The following is a 23,279-nucleotide window of genomic DNA, read 5'->3' as shown; positions in this document are numbered from 1 at the left end:
GTAAACAGTATTCGAATTTACTGTCCGATGCGTCATACTTTGCTTCTAATTACAATTATAGCAAATTTATTGAACCTAATAAAATTTGGTATACATTTGCCAGACAAGGATTTTATAGCTAACATGCTATACGTTCCATCACTTACTACAATCGACTTCATCTGTTCCGTCACCACAGTCGTCCCCGCTATCACATAGCCATCCCATTGGAATACATCGCCCACTTCCACATGTGAACTCATCCGCCTTACAAGTTTCCGCTGAAGAAATTCAGTCATAAAGTTAATGTACACATCGTGCATAACACAGTAATTCTATCATACGCGGCATTTTCTAACAGCAACAAGGGTAGGATGTAAAAAGCAACACAATTAACTATCCAATTACAGGAGCGGCACAAGGAACCTGGACGCTTTAATTAGTAAAATGGTCGGATAAACTACTCTCATATAAAGATTCATTTGGTTATTAAGAAGACAACTGAATCTGACAGCACTCCTATCCTGCTAATAAATGAGTTTGTTGTGCTATTTATCTATATGTTTGTCTGTCCATTTTCTACCTGTCTGTCTGTCTGTCTGTCTGTCTGTCTTCATATCTATAAAACATTATCTATCTTACATACCTTCATAGCAAGGATCACCAAGACAAGCAAACTGTCCGTCTAAACACGTACTGCAATAGATACATGTAAATAGTTAAGGAAGTTAAGTTAATAATGTATCATTTTCAAAGGGACTATGCTAGACTAACACACGCTTCTTGTAGAATTTAAAAAACAATCATAGAACTGTTTTAATCAAACTCAGTTTGAACACGTCCAATAAAATAAATTATGGCGAAATGAACCATAGTGTTAAGCGCATGTCATGCTTATCAAACTCATGAACGTGTATGACTTTGTCCATTCATTTTAATGATATGGGGACTGGAAAAGTGATGGCTGACAAAAAGAATTGATGCATAAATGAAAATTATGACCTGCCACAAAAAACTACATGTTCTTACCAGTTTTGACAATCTGCAAATATGACTGTCCCAGGGGGATATGCTGTGCCCTTGTGTTTGCATGGACATTGCTCAAAGGGTATGCATGCTTCACCTGTGAGGGGAGAGAGGGAAGGGGAGAGAGAGGGAGAAACAGGAGGACAGGTGATGCAAATGAGAGATAAATAGAAATGAACGGTAACAGAGAATGGGGGAATGGTGGATTTGATGGAGAGAGAAAGAATGAGATGTTAATAATTATCTTCATTTTTTATTGTGCTTCTGTTTCGTATTCAGCCGATAATCTAATCGATTCCTAGCAGTATGTCAATAACTTTTGAATAGGCATCAGGTTATGTTTGGATTCCAAGTGAACGTCTTAAATGTAATCACCTTGAGCTACCGTTCCAGGAGGGCAGTGGCAACCTTCTAGACAACCAGAACACATGTCCGGGAGATCCTCATCTATGTTATCGCAGGTTGGTGCACACATTGGACCACAGGCTTCGTATGTGTAACCTTCCTCACATTGCATCGCTTAAAATGAACAGCAAATGAGATGGTGTCATCTTAAGTTGTGTTATTCACATCGATGAAGTGTTAGTCTAATATGTGTCATCACGTGATGTTGCTACATATGTATATAATAGAATTGATACTAATATGTATTTTAATGTTTGCTTTATAGTCTAGATGATATCATTACAGAACCGGCGTCAACGACATGTATGTATAATGAACTGGGCTGATTAGATAGGGTGATACAGGGCTCATCATTTTCAGGAATTTGCCTTGAGCAGATCAAAAGACGCCATCTTCGGTTCAAATGTCAACTTTTGCGTCATTCCCTAGTATAACGTGAAGTCTTTGCGAGATATGTTATGATTGGTAGAAAACAACAGTGAAATAAAACATGTTACCTATATTTTGTATACTTTCCAATCAATTTGGCCTTTCCAAAGGCTTCACATAAGTTCTATTCTCGTGTATGTTATAAAACCAAAGCAGCGTACGAGATTTCGTCTGAACTTGCAAACGCTATTAATCTAAAATATGTATCAACATCGGTACGGTGCGACTGATCACAAGGTTTCATGTTGAGATAGACACAGTAAAAATAATACATGCACATCCCTTACACTGTGTCTGTTCTGTATTTTTAATGTTAACAAAAAACAAATATAAATGTAATTCCTTCAGAAAAGTTATGATATTTAACACCTTAACCAAACTCAATTCATGTTCCACTTACGACATAGTTCCTGAGTTCTCCATTTAATGTAAACTCCCTTCCTGTTACATTCTTCGGCGTACGCTGCTATGGCGGTACACAGACACTCACAATCACCACCTGAGTCACATCTAAAGTTATGACGTGAGGTGAAAAAAATATTTGTATATCAATGATGGTAAAGAACTTTACGAATTTGTTTCTAAATAATGTCACTCTTATCATACACAATGGCATTTCACATATTACATATTAAATAGCGTAATGTGGATATGTAGACAAATCGTGATATTTGTAACGAAAAAATGACTAACGTGTTCTAGTGTATGAAAGTGCGTCTGACTAGTATATGAAATTAAATCTGAGGTGCACAATTGTAATGATAGTGAATCTAAAACTTATTCGTGAAATATGTATGTTGCTCAATTCTTGAGAAAAGTCTGCAATGTTTACTTCAAATACCCACATATTGTAAAATGAACATTTGAAAAAAAAAACTACCCCAAAATCCCAAAGACACTGTTTGCTATCAGTCAGGTATATATATGAAATGAATATGTATATGTATATAATACATATGTATGAAACAAAAGTGACGTCATAGTATCAACATATAGGACTGAAGGTTTTAGAATTTTAATGAAGTTGATGTAATGTTAATGTTTTGTTTTCTGAGGCTTGTATCTGTCAGCAGGAGACGAGTAAACAATAGTACATTTACTTTTTACTTCACATTGTCATTCATTGATCTGTTTTTTTATTTGTTGTTATCCCTTAAAAGATTGTATATTAAGCAAAACCATTTTGCGTTTCGCCTTTTTCTTGTACACACAAAACATCAATGAAATTCAGTTCCGCACATGCTTCAGTATCGCCAATTTTGATACAAAAAGTCCAACTGATGCAAAGAACAAATGCTTGACCACTAAGGAATTACGATGCTTACCCACATGCGTCAAATTGACACCACTTAACAAAATTATCTGGATCCACCAATGGATGACAAGGTTCAAACATTTGATGACGTAATATACTACATCGTTTCTGTGCCCATGTCGCTCGCTGAGGACTGGCCTGAATATTAAAAAAGGGGTATTGGAAAAAAGCAAATGATAAGACATGTTTCATATAATTATGTTTGTCTCTCAGACTTCGGATAAGAACTTTAGGGATAATCTGAGCTTCCAATTTATGAAACAAAACACATTGAAATATAATTTACGTCCGGAATTACTCGCAATTACTGACCATTACTATCAATGGATACCAACTGTAGTACACATTGACATGATACAATATATTCATCTATCACAGAAATGCTTTTTTTTTGTCATCTCTTGTCGGCAACATCAGAGAAGTTTTCAAAGGTAAGTCAATGGTAATATCCAAATGGAAAGAAGCGGAAATTAAGAACAGCAATTATCGCCGTTTTGACCTAATATGAATAAACCGTTACCTCACACGGATGAACCTGTTCTTCATTGTCTACGTCAGCACAAGCGTCGGAAAGTTTCCAGCTATTTCCGAAATTGTCCGACACTTTTTCAACGATACCACTCCGCGCTTTGAAGTCATTGTCCCGGTTGCCATCATAGTCACCGCACAACCCAATCAACTTACCAGTGTAGTTAGGTGTAAGTTTGATGTACACACGTGTTGCTGTCAGAAGAAAAAATAACGACTTAAATATCTTGAAGCTCATTAACTTTCACTCAAATGGGTAGAAGCTGGTGGTAGGCCTACATGTAATATTCTTGCATACTTAACTATCACTTGCTACTGTAGCCAGAACTTAAAGCTGATATTTCTACATTGTACATGAACGATTCGATGACTTAGAACACGCATATTCAAATGTCGAGGAAAATCTTTATTTTGCCATCAACTGCCTGATACCTTCTGAAAATAGTCACATCTTGTTTTATTTTTCCCCACGGGGAATTGGAACTTTCTTCAGATGTCATTGTGTTACATTAGTGGACGGTTGTGTAATTATAGTAAATGAATTGTTACCTCCATCCCACATTACTGTCAAGCCAATATCGGTGGAAACAACAGTGAAAAGGCCAGAAATGTGAATTTCCAAGGTCTTGTATATCTTAGGTAACGTAACTTCCACTCCGTTTACGGTAACTTCTTTGTATCTCAACAGATGGATATTCACGTTGCCGATGACAACATTGACTGATTTAGTACAGGTAACGCCATTGGTTCCACACGGCACATTCTCTGATGTGACAGCAAAAGCACCACTGACTTCCTCCGTAAGAACATAACTACAATCGCCCATGAATGAGAATTGTTTACCGTCAAATGTGATGTAGTGAGGATCACCAATTGCCGAACATATTGCTGGTTGAGGAAAGATATGGTAGTTAGACACTGTGGTGATTGATGGAAAACTTGCTCAAAAGTATTTTGTAAGTTTAGGGTACGAAGTAATACTTAGAATAGGGCTAACGTGTGAACTGTGCTGTGTTGTGCTGTGTTGTGTTGTGTTGTGTTGTGTTGTGGGGGTATATGCTAGTTAAATATGATGTAATGTAACGTACTGTCATGTCATGTCAAATTTATCTTTTTCTACACCCATGTGATGTGATGTGATGTGATGTGATGTGATCTGATGTGATCTGATGTGATTAATGGTAGTGAGATGTAATGCAGTGCAAAGCAATGCAATATACTGAAATGCAATGTAATGTAATGTAATGTAATGCAAGGTAGTGTAGTGTAATAATGTAATGTAATATAATGTGATGTGATGCAATGCAATGCACTGCAATGTAATCTAATGTGATGATATGCTGAATCACTTACTGTAATGCAATGTTCCGTAATATAATACAATGTGATGTGATGTGATGTAATGCAATGTAATGTAATGTAATGTAATGTTACGCTTGATGGTTTCTCAGACAAAATACAATATTAAAAGTAACAAGTAAAGCTATCAACACTGTACGTGTAAGACATTGTGATTGCTTGTCACAATAGAGTCTCATATATGAAGTCTAATTTATGTAACTAATTAATGACATACCTGCACACTTTTCTGTTGTACAATCCCATCGTCGTCCCTTACAGACACTGTAATTGGAAGTTTAAGAATAACATTAATGATGATACAGTCTCAATATTTTAATAGAACAAATGATAGCACCCAAGTCACCATCAATCAGCCTCTTACAACATATGAATTTGATACATCCTTATAAAAATTGCCATAGACCATTGGAGATAAGGTCGTAGACACGTAGCCTCATAACGGTTATGTAAACTTAACCCATCAACCACCCAACCCCACCCCATCCCTTGCCACCACCAAAACAGACAACACATCTATCGGAATCCACACCAGCTGTGTTACTAGTATGGGATAGGAAAAATAACGCTGGATAAAGACAGTGCTATTTTTATCTGACCACAAACGGCACATTTGTTTGCGCCTGGTAACAAAACATGTTTATTTAAGTTTATTTCGTTCATTTGAAATCCCTCGGCAAAATACACTATTTCATCCTTACGATATGCTGAATAATGCATGCTATCGTTCAATACAAAGTGTTGCAAGCCTCGTACAATCTGCCCATGCTTACCATTTGTTGCAATCTTTATCCACCGTTTCCCCAGCCTCGTATCTCAGACCGTTATGATGACATGGACATGCATCTGGTTCTACGCATGTGTCATTCTGCAAACGAGAAAAAAAAACATAAATTACCATACCGAGCCAAGTTGTACACATTTGAACAGAAAATACTGGAATCATTTCCTTGTTCTTCTATGTCACGACAATGCGCGTTTATATCATTAGTTCTGCGGTGACAGAAATATGGTAGGGAGTACGGTGATAACAACAAAACAACAAGACACACGAACAAACAAACAAAACAACTAAAACAACATCGTCGTCAACAACAACAACAACAACAACAACAACTACTACTACTACTACTACTACTACTACTACTACTACTACTACTACTACTACTACTACTACCACTACTACTACTACTACTACTACTACTACTACTACTACTACAAATAATGTCTAAATATGTACCTGCATATCGAGAACTGTTCCGTCGGGACATGTGCATCCTGGGAAGGTTGATGCTCCACAGTCGACATAGTTATCAACATTAAGACACGTCAGTGGACATGGTGATATGAACTCACTGTACACTTTGTTACCAGGACAGATCGTTTTCTGTTCACAGATCTCACCTTCACAGTCCCATTGGCCATTTGTACAAACACTGTTGATGGAAAGTAATATAGGATACGGAGATATCAATGTTCGACTGACTAACAAAAGATAATCAATAATATTCACTTTCGTTTTATGAGACAACTATGCAATACTAGCGATGACTGACTTCTGAGACTAAACTAATCCATACTAATAAACTTCCTTACTTGTACGTTTGATGTGACATTATACATGATAATCTGTGAGTTAACGTTGGGGCAATTCACTTGCTCACACCTTAACCCACATCAAACACGAAGAAATGAAGTATTTATTCGTATTAAATCGTAAGACATCCTACAAATTAATGCATTGAATCAATCAATCAATCAATTAATCAGTCAGTCAGTCAGTCAGTCAGTCAGTCAGTCAATCAATAGAATTAAATCTATAATGAAATCATAGCTGATAATTTTGACAAGACAAATACATTAAAGTCAGGAAACAGAGCATCGCCCGACTCGATAAAATCGTTCAAGTTACTAATATTGCTGCATTTCATGGTCTGAATCAACAAGAGATTTTATATTACACGTAAAATTATGGCGGGGATTCTATGGACGGATTGATGTAATGCAGATAAATGGCAGTGACTTGCTAAAATAATGATATTTCTCACACACAAAAATGTAGCTTATAAAGTGTATTAATCGAACTAGACGAAAACATGTAGCCCGTTTCAAGTGACAGGATTTTATATATTTACCATGTCTGACAGGCCCGTTCTATCTCCTCTCCAGCTGCAAAAACTTTGCCCAAGTAGGTACAAGTACACTCTGATGGCGGTACGCAGTTTCCAGAATCATCTAGTACAGAATTTGCGGGACAATTGCAACCTGCGAGACACTCAGAATCATCACAGTCCTCGGTAGAACTCAACTGGGCACACGTGTTGGAACATACTGACGAACATTCACTGTATACCTGTCCTCCTAAACATTCGGGCTCTAAAAAAAAAGAACAATACAATTCTATACTTTTTTTCTGTTGGGATTCGAAAATTTGAAGAATAAAAACAAGAATTGATCAAGTAAAGGGTTTAATAACGTGATTATTTGTTTGTATAAAATTAAAACAATAATTTATTTTGTTCTTTTGCTTAAAATGATAATCTGAACGGGGGATTGCGAAGCAATCGTGTGAACGAGTTGGGCCCATGAGATGCTACTAGTAACTTGGGGGATAATTTTAAAAATTAAGTTGAGGACAATTTCCTTTTAAAATGAATAGCAAAGTCAGTGATTTCGGGATATGAGAGTTGAAAAAAAATCTGAACTACACCACGTCCTACAAAACAGATATGTAAATGTCAATTTTTCACAATCGCGTTTACATTATTGAAAAGAAAAAAGTATAGAAAAGATAATTGTCGAAATGCAAACAAGGGTTGGGTTTATATATTTACCGTACTTCAAAAGAGTACAGCTGCGATAATACATATAGATGTATATTAAGTATATGGCGAACATTATCATGTCGGCCTGAAGCGTCCCCCCCCCCCACCAAGACGGTTGTTGATTTATTTTCTGCCATCATTAGGGATGAAGGATGAATCATTGAAGATAGATACAAATTGACGATTGATACCGTTATCAAAACAAACAGAAACGACATTACTCATGTAACTTACTACAGATATTCGACACTGCGTCAGCATTTCTCCAATCGACCACCACTTTGCTGATGGCGCACTCTCTGGCGTAGGCTGCGATGGCATTGCACAGACATTGGTTAGCATCATTGCACCCGCAGACATCAAATTCACAAATATCGTAGAATCTTTCGGGGTCAACCAAACCGTGACATGCATCAAAGGTGGAAGATGTAATGAGATCACACTTTTCAACAGCGTAGAGGGCGTTCTGGGCGTTGATCATACATGGTTGGAAGGGCGGAATCCCAACATCAGCACACTCTCCACGGACTTTGTATGAATTAGCGAATGTGAAATCACTTATATCGCCGTCACGTGTTTCGAAGTCGTTACTTTGGATGTAGTCAAAAGTGCCGCATAATCCCTGGACCTAAACAATGCCAACAGGAAAAAAACGGTGTAGGGTTATTTAAAAGCCAGAGTAGCTGCATTTTTGTTTACATTTCTACGATGTATGTTCTAACATCAGTTATTTTTAAAGTATATCAAAGACAAAAACTCAATTTCTATTTAATTATCACCACCTTTAACATTCTTGTATACCAATAAATCTAGCTACAAAAATATGTACCAAGGACAAATCTACAACAGTATACATAAATTTGCCAAATCCTGAACTTAAAAAGTATCATCACAGTCCACAAGTCACTGTGGTCCTGGTTCAAATTCGCAATAAAGCCATCAGAACGTTTTACTCCCCATGTTGTTATACCCTGCAAATCATTATATGGTCTTACAATGAAAACTGATTAAGTTGCAAAAATGGAATTGACACAACAGTATTTTTTGCAAATATGACCGATAATAATATATCAAAACATCCCCTCTAGTCTTCATAGAGTGTTGAGTACAATAGCGTACAATATCTACCCATATGCGCTATCTCACGAGTTCAGAGAATGCGACTACGTCAGACACGACTAGACAAGACTTAATGGTGTCTTCTTTTTATGGACTCCAGTCATCAACGGAATGTTTGATGAGATGATCTTAACAACCATGTTTATCGATAAAAAAAAAACCTTATGTATATTCCATTTGTGCAGGCATAGAACGTTACTCAGCTAGTTTTACCCACCAATTGTCAAAACCGAAGCATCTCCATAGGAACTTGAATTTTACCTACCTTGTTTACGTAAGATGGATTAAGTTTGATGTACGCCCTCATTCCATCAATGTCAATGGTTACTTTCAATCCGGGGCTTTCCAAGAGCAAAAATATGGAGGTGGCTCTCTTGACGGTAATGTCACCATTTCTGAACGGCAGAGTCGCATCTACTGTGTTCACCTTGATCTTCTGATCGGCTAAGATTTGGACATTCGTATTACCAACGTAGACTATGATAGACCGTAGACAAGTCACTGCCCCGCTACTACCACATTGGCCAAATTCCCCAATGATCTTGATCTTCCCTGAATCTATATCCTGAAATACAAACAGTACACTTTTTTGTGTTTTTTATGTTCCAAGCTCTTGGCCAATATATATGTTTGGATTCATGTTGAACTTGCGACAAACTGTTAACAACCTTTATACGCGATTACTTTGCTTAGACAACAATACATACAGTGACATCGAACCTCTTGGTTAAAATATTGCCAAACACAAGATGTCCCATTCGTGCACATGCTCCCAGAGTTTGTTACTAAGGATCAAACGAAAAAGACTGGGGTTGCTAAAGAAAATCTGTCGTACACCAAATGTCGTTCTCAATATTATACAAAGTAGCTGGAAGTCAGCGGTTAGAGAACTATATATTTAAAGGTAAGAAAAATGACTCTATTGTCACTCGGGTTGACGTACCTCCACCAGCGTATAATCGCAGTTTCCTTGGAATTTGTAGTAGGTGTTATCAAATGTAATGATATGAGGATCACCAATGATTGAACATGTAGAATCGCATGGTCGATACGAACATTCCCATTTACCACCGTTACATTCACTGTTATATCCAAAGACAAAATAACATAGATGTAAGTGAAATTTAATTTTAAACTTTTTTTGAAAAAGCTCACTGAGGTTTGAACCTAGCCGAACTTTTTCACTCACTTATTACAGATAATAATGTTAGTGAACAATTTCTTACAACATCACTTATTAATTTGTACTTGTGTTCATTTCTACTGAAGCTATATCATCACTTTGTTGGCCAATGTTGTCGTGCTGTGCGTTTTGCCTATCTTTTAATAAATATGGTCTTCACTGCCACCATAGACTGAATTTGTGTGGGGGTGGGCGGGGTGTATGGTGTGTGTGTGTGTGTGTGTGTGTGTGTGCGTGTGTGTGTGTGTGTGTGTGTGTGTGTGTGCATGTGTGTGTACGTGCGTGCGTGCGTACGTGCGTGGTGTATCCTGGTCTTAAAAGCATGTATACATGCATATCCACTGAAAATAGCGCCATCATATGTTATGTATCATTCAGTGAGTGTGTGCAATTGATACTGAACTTGTCATTTCCTCAAGCTACATATGTTCCCTCCGAGTCAGACAAAATGAATGATTTCTTAGTATTGTATTATTCATGTATACATTGTGCTTAAACCCTTACCATTCATCACAACTCGTCTTGATCGTCTCCCCAGGGTTGTACTTCTGACGATTGTGAATACAAGGACAAGCAGACGCATCAATACACTCTCCACCCTCGAGAAATAATCCCTCGGGACACTGGCACCCACTCACACAGTCTTTGACGCAGTATTTCTCGGCATCATAATTCACGGTTGCACAAGTACGGGGACACGCCGATCCACATTCCTTGTAAATCTGGTTTCCAGTGCATGATTTTTCTGTAAGAATGTTTATTTTCATATCTAGTTAACTTGTATTCTATCCAAGGAGAAAACTTCAACTGCGCAGTGGGTTTTCCTAAAGTACCTAATTCTTCAGATTTCTGCATGTCAAACATCTGCTCATGCGCCTACATATACATCCTCCCGTTGTCCAAAAATCGTTATATATGTAATCATGCATATGCAAGAAGCAAACTGCGTTTTAAAAAACTTCTACGTCGCAGGGATGCTATTAAGAACGTAAATTGAAATTGTAAAGATATGTGTTCATGCATTTCAGAATCTGGATTACAAAAGTTTTGTCACTATCATATCGCACTTCAAATACTGTTACTCTGTACAGAATGTTCTATACTAATAGCATTCGCATATATATAGAAGAAACCCCACAGGTCTCTTCGTCGACTCATAATGTTTCCGCGTGTAGGATTTAGTTTACTCCCAAACCAGAGTGACCATAGACATTCAAGTAAGCAGCACGATAATTTTATGTCTCACGGAATTTTTGTTACAAATTACACTTAAACAAACTACACAGAACTGCTATTTGTGTACAGAGTGAGATAAGATGTAGTGTTCATGTGCGTGTGTACTATCAGTGCCTGTATTTTGTTTGTGTAATTCGTAACAAAACAAGTTATGTGAGACGTAAAAAACCACCTAATTTAATCTCTATGGTCTTTCTGGTTGGTTGTACCTTGGTTAAATTTAGAGTTTACATCCGAGATAATTTGCCTTCCTGCAACGTCTTAAACTCACCACAAAATCCTTCCTTTCGCCATTCAATGATGTTTCCTCTAGCTGCACAGTCACTGGAATAGATTGACAGCACAACGCAGAGACCTTCCATCAAGGCTGGTTCGTCATCACCGATTCCACATAGATCATAAAGACAGATCTCGACATACGAGTTGGGATCGACCTTATCAACGAATAGAAATGTAGAACAACAAAAAAAGAGTTTAGATATTTTTTATATTTGTTTATCAAATAATAGATAATAATTACCAATGATTCTAAATAACAGTGGTTATGGCTGTTCTCAATCATCCAGGAATGAAGTTATCAGTGCAGTACACAATATGTTCACATGGACTTGCTGCTGTTTTGAATGGCAATAGTTCCACGTCCTACCATGGACGCTTCTTCAGGCCAACTGATAATCTAATGACAGGCGGTTTGTGACGTCACAGAGTTGAATTGTCAAGTAATCATGAGAACCGTCGATGAGTTTTTTCCAACTCGCCAACTCAAAACATCAGCAAGTTCAGATATATGGATTGTAATTACACCATTATTAATACATAATATATGTAAACACACAAACATGTACTTAGCACACTTACGTTTTTATTTATTTCTTTGTTAACCTACCGACTGACCCATCATTTTCAGGTGTGACGTCAGCGGGCATAACGTTAAAAAGAGTCAACCTTACTATGAGTTGGGTAATTGCACTTTTACTATTATATTAGGACAATATACAATCATTGTTGGTTTACCTATGATGACATTGTGATATACTTATTTGCATACTTGGCTATATATGGATGTAGCCAGTATACAGACGACGTCAAAACTACATGTTTTACATACCATGTCATTGCATCCTGCAATATCTCCTTTCTTCAGATTTTCACATATTTCGGTCACCTTTGGTAGAAGGTCAGGTTTGTCCTTACACGGTGGCGGTGGGTCACTGGCATCGGGACATGTCTGTAAGTGTAGATATGGTACAAATATGTAAATACGACCAAACTCTGGAAACTGAGTTATGTAAATATGTGCCATATAAGCGTGTTAATCCATAGTAGATTGTTGAAGCAAAAGTACGTTGTCTCCAACTGGAATACCTACGAAATAATTTAATATATATAGGGCCTTTTCGTTGATCGGCATTTATACATTTCCCCTTACCTCTCCTTGCTCTAGCACTTTCCATGAATTGCCAAATGCAGCAGGAAATGCAGACTCCGTTCCACCTTTCATTAGAAAGTCGTCTGTTGAGAAATTATGAAGAAATACATCAATCGTATTTGTTATAAGGCATACATACATACATACATACATACATACATACATACATACATACATACATACATACATACATACATACATACATACTTACATACATACATACATACACACACACACACACACATACATACATACATACATACATACATACATACATACATACATACATACATACATACATACATACATACATACATACACATACATACATACATACATACATACATACATACATACATACATACATACATACATACATACATACATACATACACACACAGAGACAGACAGACAGACACACACACACACACACACACACACATACATACATACATACATACATACATACATACATACATACATACATACATACATACATACATACATACATACATACATACATACATACATACATACATACATACACACACAGACGCACGCGTTTGCTCGCACATACGTACGCGTACGCACACACACACACTCACACTCACACACACACACACACACACACACACACACACACACAGTACTCACTTTCTAGGTCACCATCATAGGTACCACACAAGCCCTCAACGTTAGATCCTTGGTCAAGTGTAACGTAAACAGCTTGAGTACCATTCCACTTCACTGACAAACCTAAACCACTTTCTAAGAATATATATTCGCCTCTTTTCTCGATAATGAGACCTGATAGATTACGAAAGGACCAAATTGTAGTTAGTAGAACATCATAATAAGTTATCACCGATAATCACATCATGTAAGTTGATAGCAGTAATTATACAAATGCACTCAGGCAGAAATAACTCTGATTGAACTTTCCTGTAACAATCTTACATCATTTACGATTATTTAAAGGAAGCCAAACCTAGTCTTCTTCACATACATTCGTAGTTTCGGACAATTTCGAGCTAATTTAAATTATATCACTAACTTGATTAAGTAAATAGCGGGAAAACTATTCTTGAAGAGTTTAGGTTTCTTGCATAATGACACTGAGTACAATATTCTACTCGCCTCGTTGTTGGTAAGGTAGGGATTCGATAGCAGCATCGTTAATCATCAGCAAATTAGGTTCTGCCACCAACGTTTGTGATGCTTCACCTATACCTAACGACACTTCAACTCGCTGAAAAAAAACATTCGTTTACTAATTTATTATATATTTTTGTCCATGTGATAATGAAAGAGCCATGTATCAATATGATTTGATGAACAGTAAGTTATTTTTAAAGCGCAAACATATTTTCTACTCTTCATTTTTATATTGAAAGGGATAAGCAAAATAGACAAAATGGATTTTTGAACTTGACAGGCCCTGCTGCTCTCGTGCGTATCAATCAAACAGCTTCCTTTAAAGAAACAAACAAACAGGTCAACACACAATACGAGTTATACATGTAAACTGACAAGGGGTATGCAATATATCATATTTCAACTTTTGGTGGCTAAATACGACATTGTCTTCGAAGTATAGAGTAGATTCGTCTTTCACAACAACTTTTAGGGGAAAAAAACTTTGCGGTTTCCAAATGTACAAACTATGAATATACAGAAAGTCGAAGAACAATTTTCACAACCTAATAATTTTATAAAGTCTGAATATCACTTAGAATCAACAGTGCAGCCATTCCTATACATTGGTTGTCTTTGTTGTCTCAACGTCGTAAACCACTGGCCTCTTTACGGCAGGTTGTCTTTGTTGTCTCAACGTCGTAAACCACTGGCCTCTTTACGGCAGGTTGTCTTTGTTGTCTCAACGTCGTAAAGCACTGTCCTCTTTACGGCAGGTTGTCTTTGTTGTCTCAACGTCGTAAACCACTGTCCTCTTTACAACAGGTTGTCTTTGTTGTCTCAACGTCGTAAAGCACTGTCCTCTTTACGGCAACGTCCAAAACGTCCCCACAGAGATGTCATTGCATGAATATTTATAACATTTCTCCAAAATAACGAAAAGTACAATGGAAGATGCCAGAGTTCCACATTTCATTGCTTCAGCAGAAATACGTGCTCTTACTTGCGAGAATGGGTTGTCTTGGCATTGAAATTTAGTATTTTACTATCAAAATGTAACTAAAACAAACTAGATTAGGAGGAACAGGATTGTAACTCGTCCTATAGGAAGGGTTTTGTGTCGTCCCCTCCCCCTCCCCATAACTCAGAAAACAAAGATGCAAGGAAGATGAATTACATATGTATTTTGCATGTAGATCATCTTCTATCTAGAGTGAGAGACCAGGATGAAAATGATAAAATAATTTACATAAAATCAATATATCATTCTGTGGGATCGACGGGGGAGACGCGCCCTCTACGCCAAACATACCTTGTGGCAGGTTTCAGGCACATCACAGTTTATATTTCTGATACGAACTCCCCAAGTACCATCCACGTCCTCTGCCATGGAATACGTACACGTGCCTTCGAACTGATAACGCCGTCCATCAAAAGTTCGAAAGTGTCCTTTACCCCAACACACACATGTCGAAAATGGCAACGTCGTTTCTGAGAGAAAGGAAAGGGGGAAAAGAGTAATTTACATTTTACAAGTAATAGGAATTTCGGGTGTTACAATTTTATTTCGACTGATATACTTCAATGTTTGAGTCAGAAATGAACGATGACCCGTCGAATGCATTTACCACCGTTTTATAAGACTCCGTTTTCTTTTAAGCTTCAATTTGACATCAAACAAAACATTACTATTTCATCAAGAGTTATCATTCAATCTTACCTCTTTCGGTTTGACACCTGTTGCCTTCCCATTGTGGCGAACACTCACATTTGTCAGGGGCTACACAAGCACCACCGTTCAAACACTCCTGAGTACACACAGCTGTAAGAAATAAGTCTCTAGTGAGTCCGACCATGAGAAATAGGTTTTATTTCTGATGTGTTTCAATACAAATGTACTGATAAAACAACTTTAGTGCGTTTTTCTACTTGAAAAAAATACAAATATGAAACAACGAAGCCCAAGTCCATACTCGTATCGCAAAATAAACTATGTAAAAAGTGATTTGTAAATAAACTGGTAAACAAGAGTAATCACTTGTAATCACAAGTAAACACAAATAATCAAACTATTCATGGATGGCAACGTCAATATGTAGGAAGTAACAGATGCAATAGTTTTAGAACCCAGTGTGGCCTCCGAATATCATGTTTAATAACTGGAAAATAAATTCTCCTTTTATCATTTCAAGAGGAGGCATAGGGGCAGTGTTTGGAAAGATGTAAAGAACTTTTATTTACAGAAAAAAATTGTCCTCTAGGTGGATGCATTCTACCTATAAAGATTGAATTACCTTCATTACAGTCATTCCCCTTCCAACCTTCACAACACACTTGTCGTGATGCTTCTTCTATCACTTTCTCTACCTGTTCAGGCCTGCAAGTAGTTTTCAAGAACATGGCAGTGATAAGAGTGTGCAGAATAATAAATACTACCAAACCAAAGTGGCCATAGAGTTTCAATTAGGCAGCATGATGTTACTACCAAACCAGAGTGACTATAGACTTTCAATTAGGCAGCATGATGTTACTACGAAACCAGAGTGATGATACACTTTCAATTAGGCAGCATAATGTACTTTACGTCTCACACAAGGTTTTTTTGTTACAAATTACATAAAATAAAGTATAGACACTGGTTGTGCGCAAGCATATACATTTTATCTCGCTCAAAGCAACATCACTGTCAGATGAAACAAAGTAGATACAAATTTGTGTTCACATTGAGACAGATTGAGATTCACATTGAGACAGATTGAGATTCACATTGAGATAGATTGAGATTCACATTGAGATAGATTGAGATTCACATTGAGATAGATTGAGATTCACATTGAGATAGATTGAGATTCACATTTAGACAGATTGAGATTCACATTTAGACAGATTGAGATTCACATTGAGATAGATTGAGATTCACATTTAGACAGATTGAGATTCGCATTAAAATAGATTGAGATTCGCATTGAGCTATCAATGTCTGTATTCTGGTTGTGTTATTCGAAACAAAAACCCGTGTGAGCAGTAACAAGTCATCGAGACGCCTATACTAACTGAAACGCTCCAGTCTTTCTGGTTTGGTAGTAATATTCACACATAATATAATATCCACCATCATACACAATCATTCAGTCGTTTGACGAAATGGGGACTTTCCAAGGAACACAAATTTTGTAGCAGTTTAAAGTTACTGAATTTATTCGTCCAGAAGATTTTCAATAAAACTGGTGAAAAGTCTGTTCAGAAATCACGATAGAAATTCAACATTTTAATAAGTGACTTGCTTCGCGATCAGTAACTTGTATCTTACATTTACTGTGACATGCAGCTCTACGTATAAGCACAGATAAACCGAGACAACCTTTTCTCTGTTTGTGGTAACAAAGGTGAAGCTGGCTCTAGCTCTATCCTAGCTGATTTCTTTATAATTACGAGACCCAGAAAAGCAGTTGTGACCAACTGTGCATTGTGCAGCCTAGCTTTCTGAAATAGAGTAATGAAAACTGACAAACCCGGCTTTTATAGAATAGGTCTGATGTACACTGAGGCATTCTGGGAAACAACCTAAGCTATCAGATTCCAATCCATTTCATTCTTGACCAAACATTGCTGAGGCTATTGCAGAATTGGTAAAAATGGGTTTACTGGGTCCTTATTAAGCATAAAGAAATTCACCTTTAATAGAGCATGATTCTGGAGGCAAGTACGTATATGGTGCGCCCTCAACGGTTGCATGAAACTAAATACATATACTAGTAACTCCTAGTATAGTTATAAACAAACGGTACAGCTTCTGTTATTTATAGCTGCTCGGTCAGTATGATGTTATAAGAACTTTAAAGGCTCACTCTCATTAGTTATAAAACAAGATCGAAACAAATACATCCGTTGTCTGTATTGGTAATGATTATAATAGTAATTCCAAAAAAAAAAGAGAATTGTTTCTGGTCAGGACATTTTGTCTAAAGTTGTGCGACGACGCGATTTTTTTTTTATTTCTCAACAAACCTGTCTCTAAATCTGTCACTAAATTTATGGCAGTTACATTTCTTTTTATTTAGTACTTTAGAGCAAGTGTGTATGTGGAGCAGATGTCATTTGCTTGTTCGCGATTGGCGCTACAGTTGTCTTCACTAAAGTACGTATGAAGGGTTATTTTTGTGTTTCACCCCGGATCTGCAGACTACATGGGCTGGATAAGTTCACGAAATGAAAGACCGACGCGAGGGTAATTTAATGCGCGCGCTGACCAGAAACAATTCTCTTTTTTTTTGGCCTAATGGTATGTGTTTTTCAATCAGTTGGAAAGTTTTAATGGTTTCCGGTGAGTAGATGTAAAATACGTATGTGATTATCCTGAAACCAATCGTTAAGTACTTATAATTACTAGTTCATTTAATTACAAGTACTTATACCAATAGAAGACAGCTCATATTTGACCTCTACCCACTCCAGAAGAAAAATCTGTTTTATGATTTAATTTTGAAGTGAAGAGTATACCCTACCTCAAACATGGGGCAGTATACATTGCCTCTTTCGCGTGGACGCCCCCCCCCCCCATTAGTATTTCCATCTATAGCACTTGCCTTCAAATCATCCCCACCCAATCCCCTTCACCCTCATCCTGGGGTTAACCAAAGGCAGTGAAATGTCATCGTCTGTGGCCTAAGCATAGACCCTCCACAGTGGAAGGTCTATGACCTAAGCGTACCCATATGAAGACAAGATAAATAAGTTTAGTGATCATATTAATATGTACTCAAGTAGTATAGATATTAGCGTACAAAATACAGAATTTAGAACTCGTCGTATATGTCAAAATTACACATCCATATACATGCAAAAGTTATATTAATGCATTTTTGTTAAAGTTACAGAGGAAATCCAAACCACTGAATACGAAATCGAGAAACACTCAATTATGTTCAGTATGACTTTGCATTCAGAATTTTAGAGTTATATTTTCAGGAAGGTTTGAAGTGCCTACGTGTTGTTTAATAGCTCAGATATTTAAATTTGTGTGTGGGAAATTATAGACTTCTTGTTATCCCGATGTGGCGGTATGTGATATTTATACAATTTATTCAGATCATATGCATATAAACGACTAAACAGTGGCACCGCATAATTATTATCATCTCCTAACAAATAAACATCCCTCATAATGCTCCCAACAGCCAATGGTGGCACTCGCCGCTGTTATCATTACACTTCCGTACCCTCAGCAACAACAATTACCAAAGTGACTAATAGGTAGACAGGTGTGGATAACGACAGTTTAATTTCATACCTGAGCATATATCCCGACTCTAAACTTTTAGATATGCGGATGTTACTGGTATAAACGACCAATAATGACAGTTTTTACGTATCATTGACGGGGTTTCTGTTACAGATTTACGGTTATATATTTACTGTGGCGTACATAGCGGCGTCGTAAACTAGTCGACAGATATCGACAGTTGAAGTAGACCGTTGACATAAATGAAAAAAAAATGAGTCGATGTTTAAACCCTTCTCCTTCTTTCTATCTGTCTGACTGTCTATCTGTCCGTCAGTCTGCCTTTCTATCTGTCTGACTGTCTATCTGTTCGTCAGTCTGCCTTTCTATCTGTCTGACTGTCTATCTGTTCGCCAGTCTGCCTTTCTATCTGTCTGACTGTCTATCTGTCCGTCAGTCTGCCTTTCTATCTGTCTGACTGTCTATCTGTCCGCCAGTCTGCCTTTCTATCTGTCTGACTGTCTATCTGTCCGTCAGTCTGCCTTTCTATCTGTCTGACTGTCTATCTGTCCGTCAGTCTGCCTTTCTATCTGTCTGACTGTCTATCTGTCCGCCAGTCTGCCTTTCTATCTGTCTGACTGTCTATCTGTCCGCCAGTCTGCCTTTCTATCTGTCTGACTGTCTATCTGTCCGTCAGTCTGCCTTTCTATCTGTCTGACTGTCTATCTGTCCGCCAGTCTGCCTTTCTATCTGTCTGACTGTCTATCTGTCCGCCAGTCTGCCTTTCTATCTGTCTGACTGTCTATCTGTTCGCCAGTCTGCCTTTCTATCTGTCTGACTGTCTATCTGTTCGCCAGTCTGCCTTTCTATCTGTCTGACTGTCTATCTGTCCGTCAGTCTGCCTTTCTATCTGTCTGACTGTCTATCTGTCCGCCAGTCTGCCTTTCTATCTGTCTGACTGTCTATCTGTCCGTCAGTCTGCCTTTCTATCTGTCTGACTGTCTATCTGTCCGTCAGTCTGCCTTTCTATCTGTCTGACTGTCTATCTGTCCGTCAGTCTGCCTTTCTATCTGTCTGACTGTCTATCTGTCCGTCAGTCTGCCTTTCTATCTGTCTGACTGTCTATCTGTTCGTCAGTCTGCCTTTCTATCTGTCTTTATCATTGAATCTGTCTTTCTACATCTGCGATCTATCTCAGTTTCATTTCCATCTACAACTACGTTCTGTTTGGTTAATATTTTGTCCGTCTCTCTCTGTGTCTATCTTTGTCTTCTTCTGTCGGTCTTTTTCTGTCTATCTCTCAATTTGTCTGTCTCTGTCTGTCTGCCTGCTGTCTGCCTGCCTGTCTCTGTCTGTCTATCTATCTGTCAGTCTCTGTCTATCTTTGTCTGTGTCTCTATCGCGTTTTCGTCTGTCTGTCTGTCTGTCTGTCTGTCTGTCTGTCTGTCTGTCTGTCTGTCTGTCTGGTTTATCACCAAAAAATAAAACACCATATAACAAATGTCACATTTTATATGCGTGTATATTTATCATGCGACACTCCCAACACATCACGATATCACTCAAAGACAAGACAACAATGATATGAACTAACAGTTGGGCAATATTCAATCTTTTTTTTAGTAAAGACACTTACTTGTAGTAGAAACATTCTTCTGGATTCACACCGGTCTTAGAGTCATCTTTAATCCATCCACGGTCAGATAATTCACCAGCTAGGGAACACAGCTCTTTCTTATCCTCCCTTTCTTGTGTTATCTTGGGTACCAATGTTGTGTAAGGCTCATCGCAGAAATGAGACCTATATCAAAATAACACTCTGGTCAAAATGCAATTTATTGGAGAAAAAAGCTGTCTTGTGTCTCGAAGCTTACAGCCTGTAAAGGCAAAGTTCTGATTAGGTTAAAATTCGGGTGTGAAAACTGTTGTCTGGCGGGGTAAAGAAAAACAAACTAGATAGCACTAATGCTAGAACCTGGGACTGAAACCCTAGCCTTTAAATACAACCATTGTAGCTTTAATTTCACATTTACTTCTACCAATACAACAATGTATCAGCGGTGAGCCTTTAAAACATTATTTGACCAGAGACAACTAATCACTCTACGAAAAAAAATGGTTGTAATATTAAATACATTGCATTGCACCTGACGAACACTGATCACAGAAACACTAAAATTACAGGTAATACGATGTATCCATCCTATCAGGATAGTCTTTCTTAAACTGGTTATAGTTGCCTCCCTGAAAGAATATTTCAAAGGCAAGCTGCTACTAGTAAACATCTCTCCAGATAAAAGTAAACGGGAATTAAGAATTCCAGTGATTGTAAGAGTCGTCAGAATGACTATTTCTCCGATTTTCACTAGGTATGCGAATACAATATTTGTACATTGCCTCAATATAAGAATATAAACATATAACTTCACTTTTCACTGGAGTGCAAGAAATTAACGCTTTTCGGTCAACTGATTTCTCTTTTCCCCAAAAATTTAACAAAACAAAACCCGAAATAATGTTAACTGACAGTACACTGACGTACTGGTGTCATCAGAATTCGACACAGATATTCATAAATTAAACGTCCGATATATATTAAATGAAATTTATAATTAATACTTACACTTGAGATAACGTTTGGTGGATTATACTTATACCGAATATTAAAAGAAAAATCTGCTTATGTATATGTAAATCCATTTCTTCTGCTAGGCATGCTCTGTATCGGCCGTGTTCTGAAAACTTTGTCCACTGTTCTCGGCCGTATCACCCAGCTCTCGCTTCAAAAGTGACTGGTATTAAAATGTTCGTTTGAGTAATATACAATTAGAGTAATTTGCATACCAATTAAGTCGCACATGTTTCTGTCATCTGATTGGCTGTCACCTCATTACTCACTGGGGTGCAATTTTTAGGGACCAGTTCAATGAAATATATAATAAATGATTAAGTTTATGAGGGGATAGGGCTTTTAAGTGAGATGAAAACTCTGGCCGTCAGCATAAATTGCCACTTCTAATGTTCTAGTTTAATAAGCAAGATATGTGATCAATTTCCCGCAACTGTCTTTTTTTCTTCAAATGTTAGATTAAGCTAGACTTCATTAAAAATTCCATCATTTTATTTTAGTTAACAAGATTGCTTTCATTGTTAGACATAGTCGAATACATTACATATACTTCCATACTCCCACCGGTACCTCCGCGCCTAGACTGTAAGATACATCGTGTCGTTCCGCCCTCATCGGCCTCCTCTCTGGAGGGGTTGAACGATGTGTGAGGGCACCCCGTCACGGCGTACCTATACATGTTACAGATACTCCAAGCCTTCTGTCACTTTATTGCGTGAATGACAACAAATTGTTTCTATGTTGTGCGCATGATCCGTATCATTGCACGTGCGGAAGCCTACAAACAAACAAACAAACAAACACAGATGTAAGCAGTCTGATAAGAACGATGAATCTTGGGTTAATACTAATATTTTGTCTGTGCGTGTGCAAATTAAATTATCAGCTCGAAAGTGGGATCGGAGTATTTCTACAAGTCACGATGATCAGTTAGAACGGTCAACTCTACAAGTTGCCAGCCTCGCCGCTGTCATTTATTTCTGAATGGCTAAAAATCATGGGCAAGATTTGAATAATCACTTTGCTCAAGTCAACCTAGCCATGTGGTAGGACAGGAGTGCTGTATGAAAAATGTAATCCTATGCTTTTACAGTGGCTGTTATAGACTGCGTAATCCCCTGGGGAATTGAGGAAGTTGTATATAGCATCGTTTTAGATAGCCAGGGAATGAAACTTATGTAGATTGTAGTGCTATCACGACATTCATTATTATGTTTTTGGAGCGGATGTGCCTGTACACACTCGTCACTCTAATAGCGTCACGTCATCACAACCATACACGTACCTCTCTACACATACCATTATATATAAGAGTGGATGGGCTTCACGCCATACAAGGTTCCAGGAAAGAAAACAACTCTGAATGTGCACGCTGACTCAGTCAAATCGGTATCTTTATTTACATTTTTTAATAAAACATTTTTGTGTTTGCACAAATTCAAACACAAAGTAAAGTCCTTGG

At 37.6% G+C, this 23,279-nt stretch overlaps 2 protein-coding genes across 2 annotated transcripts; both read right to left on the bottom strand.

The window, feature by feature from the left end:
- Window positions 1–1,004: 1,004 nt before the first annotated feature.
- LOC144434372 (SCO-spondin-like) lies at window positions 1,005–10,935 on the bottom strand. The gene is made up of 14 exons (XM_078122822.1): window positions 10,673–10,935; window positions 9,929–10,067; window positions 9,251–9,550; window positions 8,101–8,494; window positions 7,177–7,417; window positions 6,282–6,477; window positions 5,815–5,909; window positions 5,259–5,305; window positions 4,232–4,570; window positions 3,675–3,877; window positions 3,165–3,292; window positions 2,240–2,349; window positions 1,381–1,524; window positions 1,005–1,102 (listed from the first exon to the last, which is right to left on the bottom strand). Exons 1-14 carry the CDS (start codon window positions 10,933–10,935, stop codon window positions 1,005–1,007), a joined length of 2,697 nt encoding a protein of 898 aa, XP_077978948.1.
- Window positions 10,936–11,631: 696 nt separating this feature from the next.
- On the bottom strand, window positions 11,632–15,823 carry LOC144434370 (mucin-2-like). The gene is made up of 7 exons (XM_078122821.1): window positions 15,688–15,823; window positions 15,280–15,458; window positions 13,971–14,082; window positions 13,488–13,640; window positions 12,834–12,916; window positions 12,513–12,632; window positions 11,632–11,838 (listed from the first exon to the last, which is right to left on the bottom strand). The coding sequence occupies exons 1-7, from the start codon at window positions 15,821–15,823 to the stop codon at window positions 11,632–11,634; spliced, it is 990 nt and encodes a 329-aa protein (XP_077978947.1).
- Between the last annotated feature and the right edge of the window lie 7,456 nt (window positions 15,824–23,279).

The sequence above is a fragment of the Glandiceps talaboti genome, chromosome 4 (assembly GCF_964340395.1).
Source record: "Glandiceps talaboti chromosome 4, keGlaTala1.1, whole genome shotgun sequence".
In the NCBI taxonomy this organism is placed as follows: Eukaryota; Metazoa; Hemichordata; class Enteropneusta; family Spengelidae; genus Glandiceps; species Glandiceps talaboti.
This window is presented reverse-complemented; position numbering and strand designations above follow the sequence as displayed.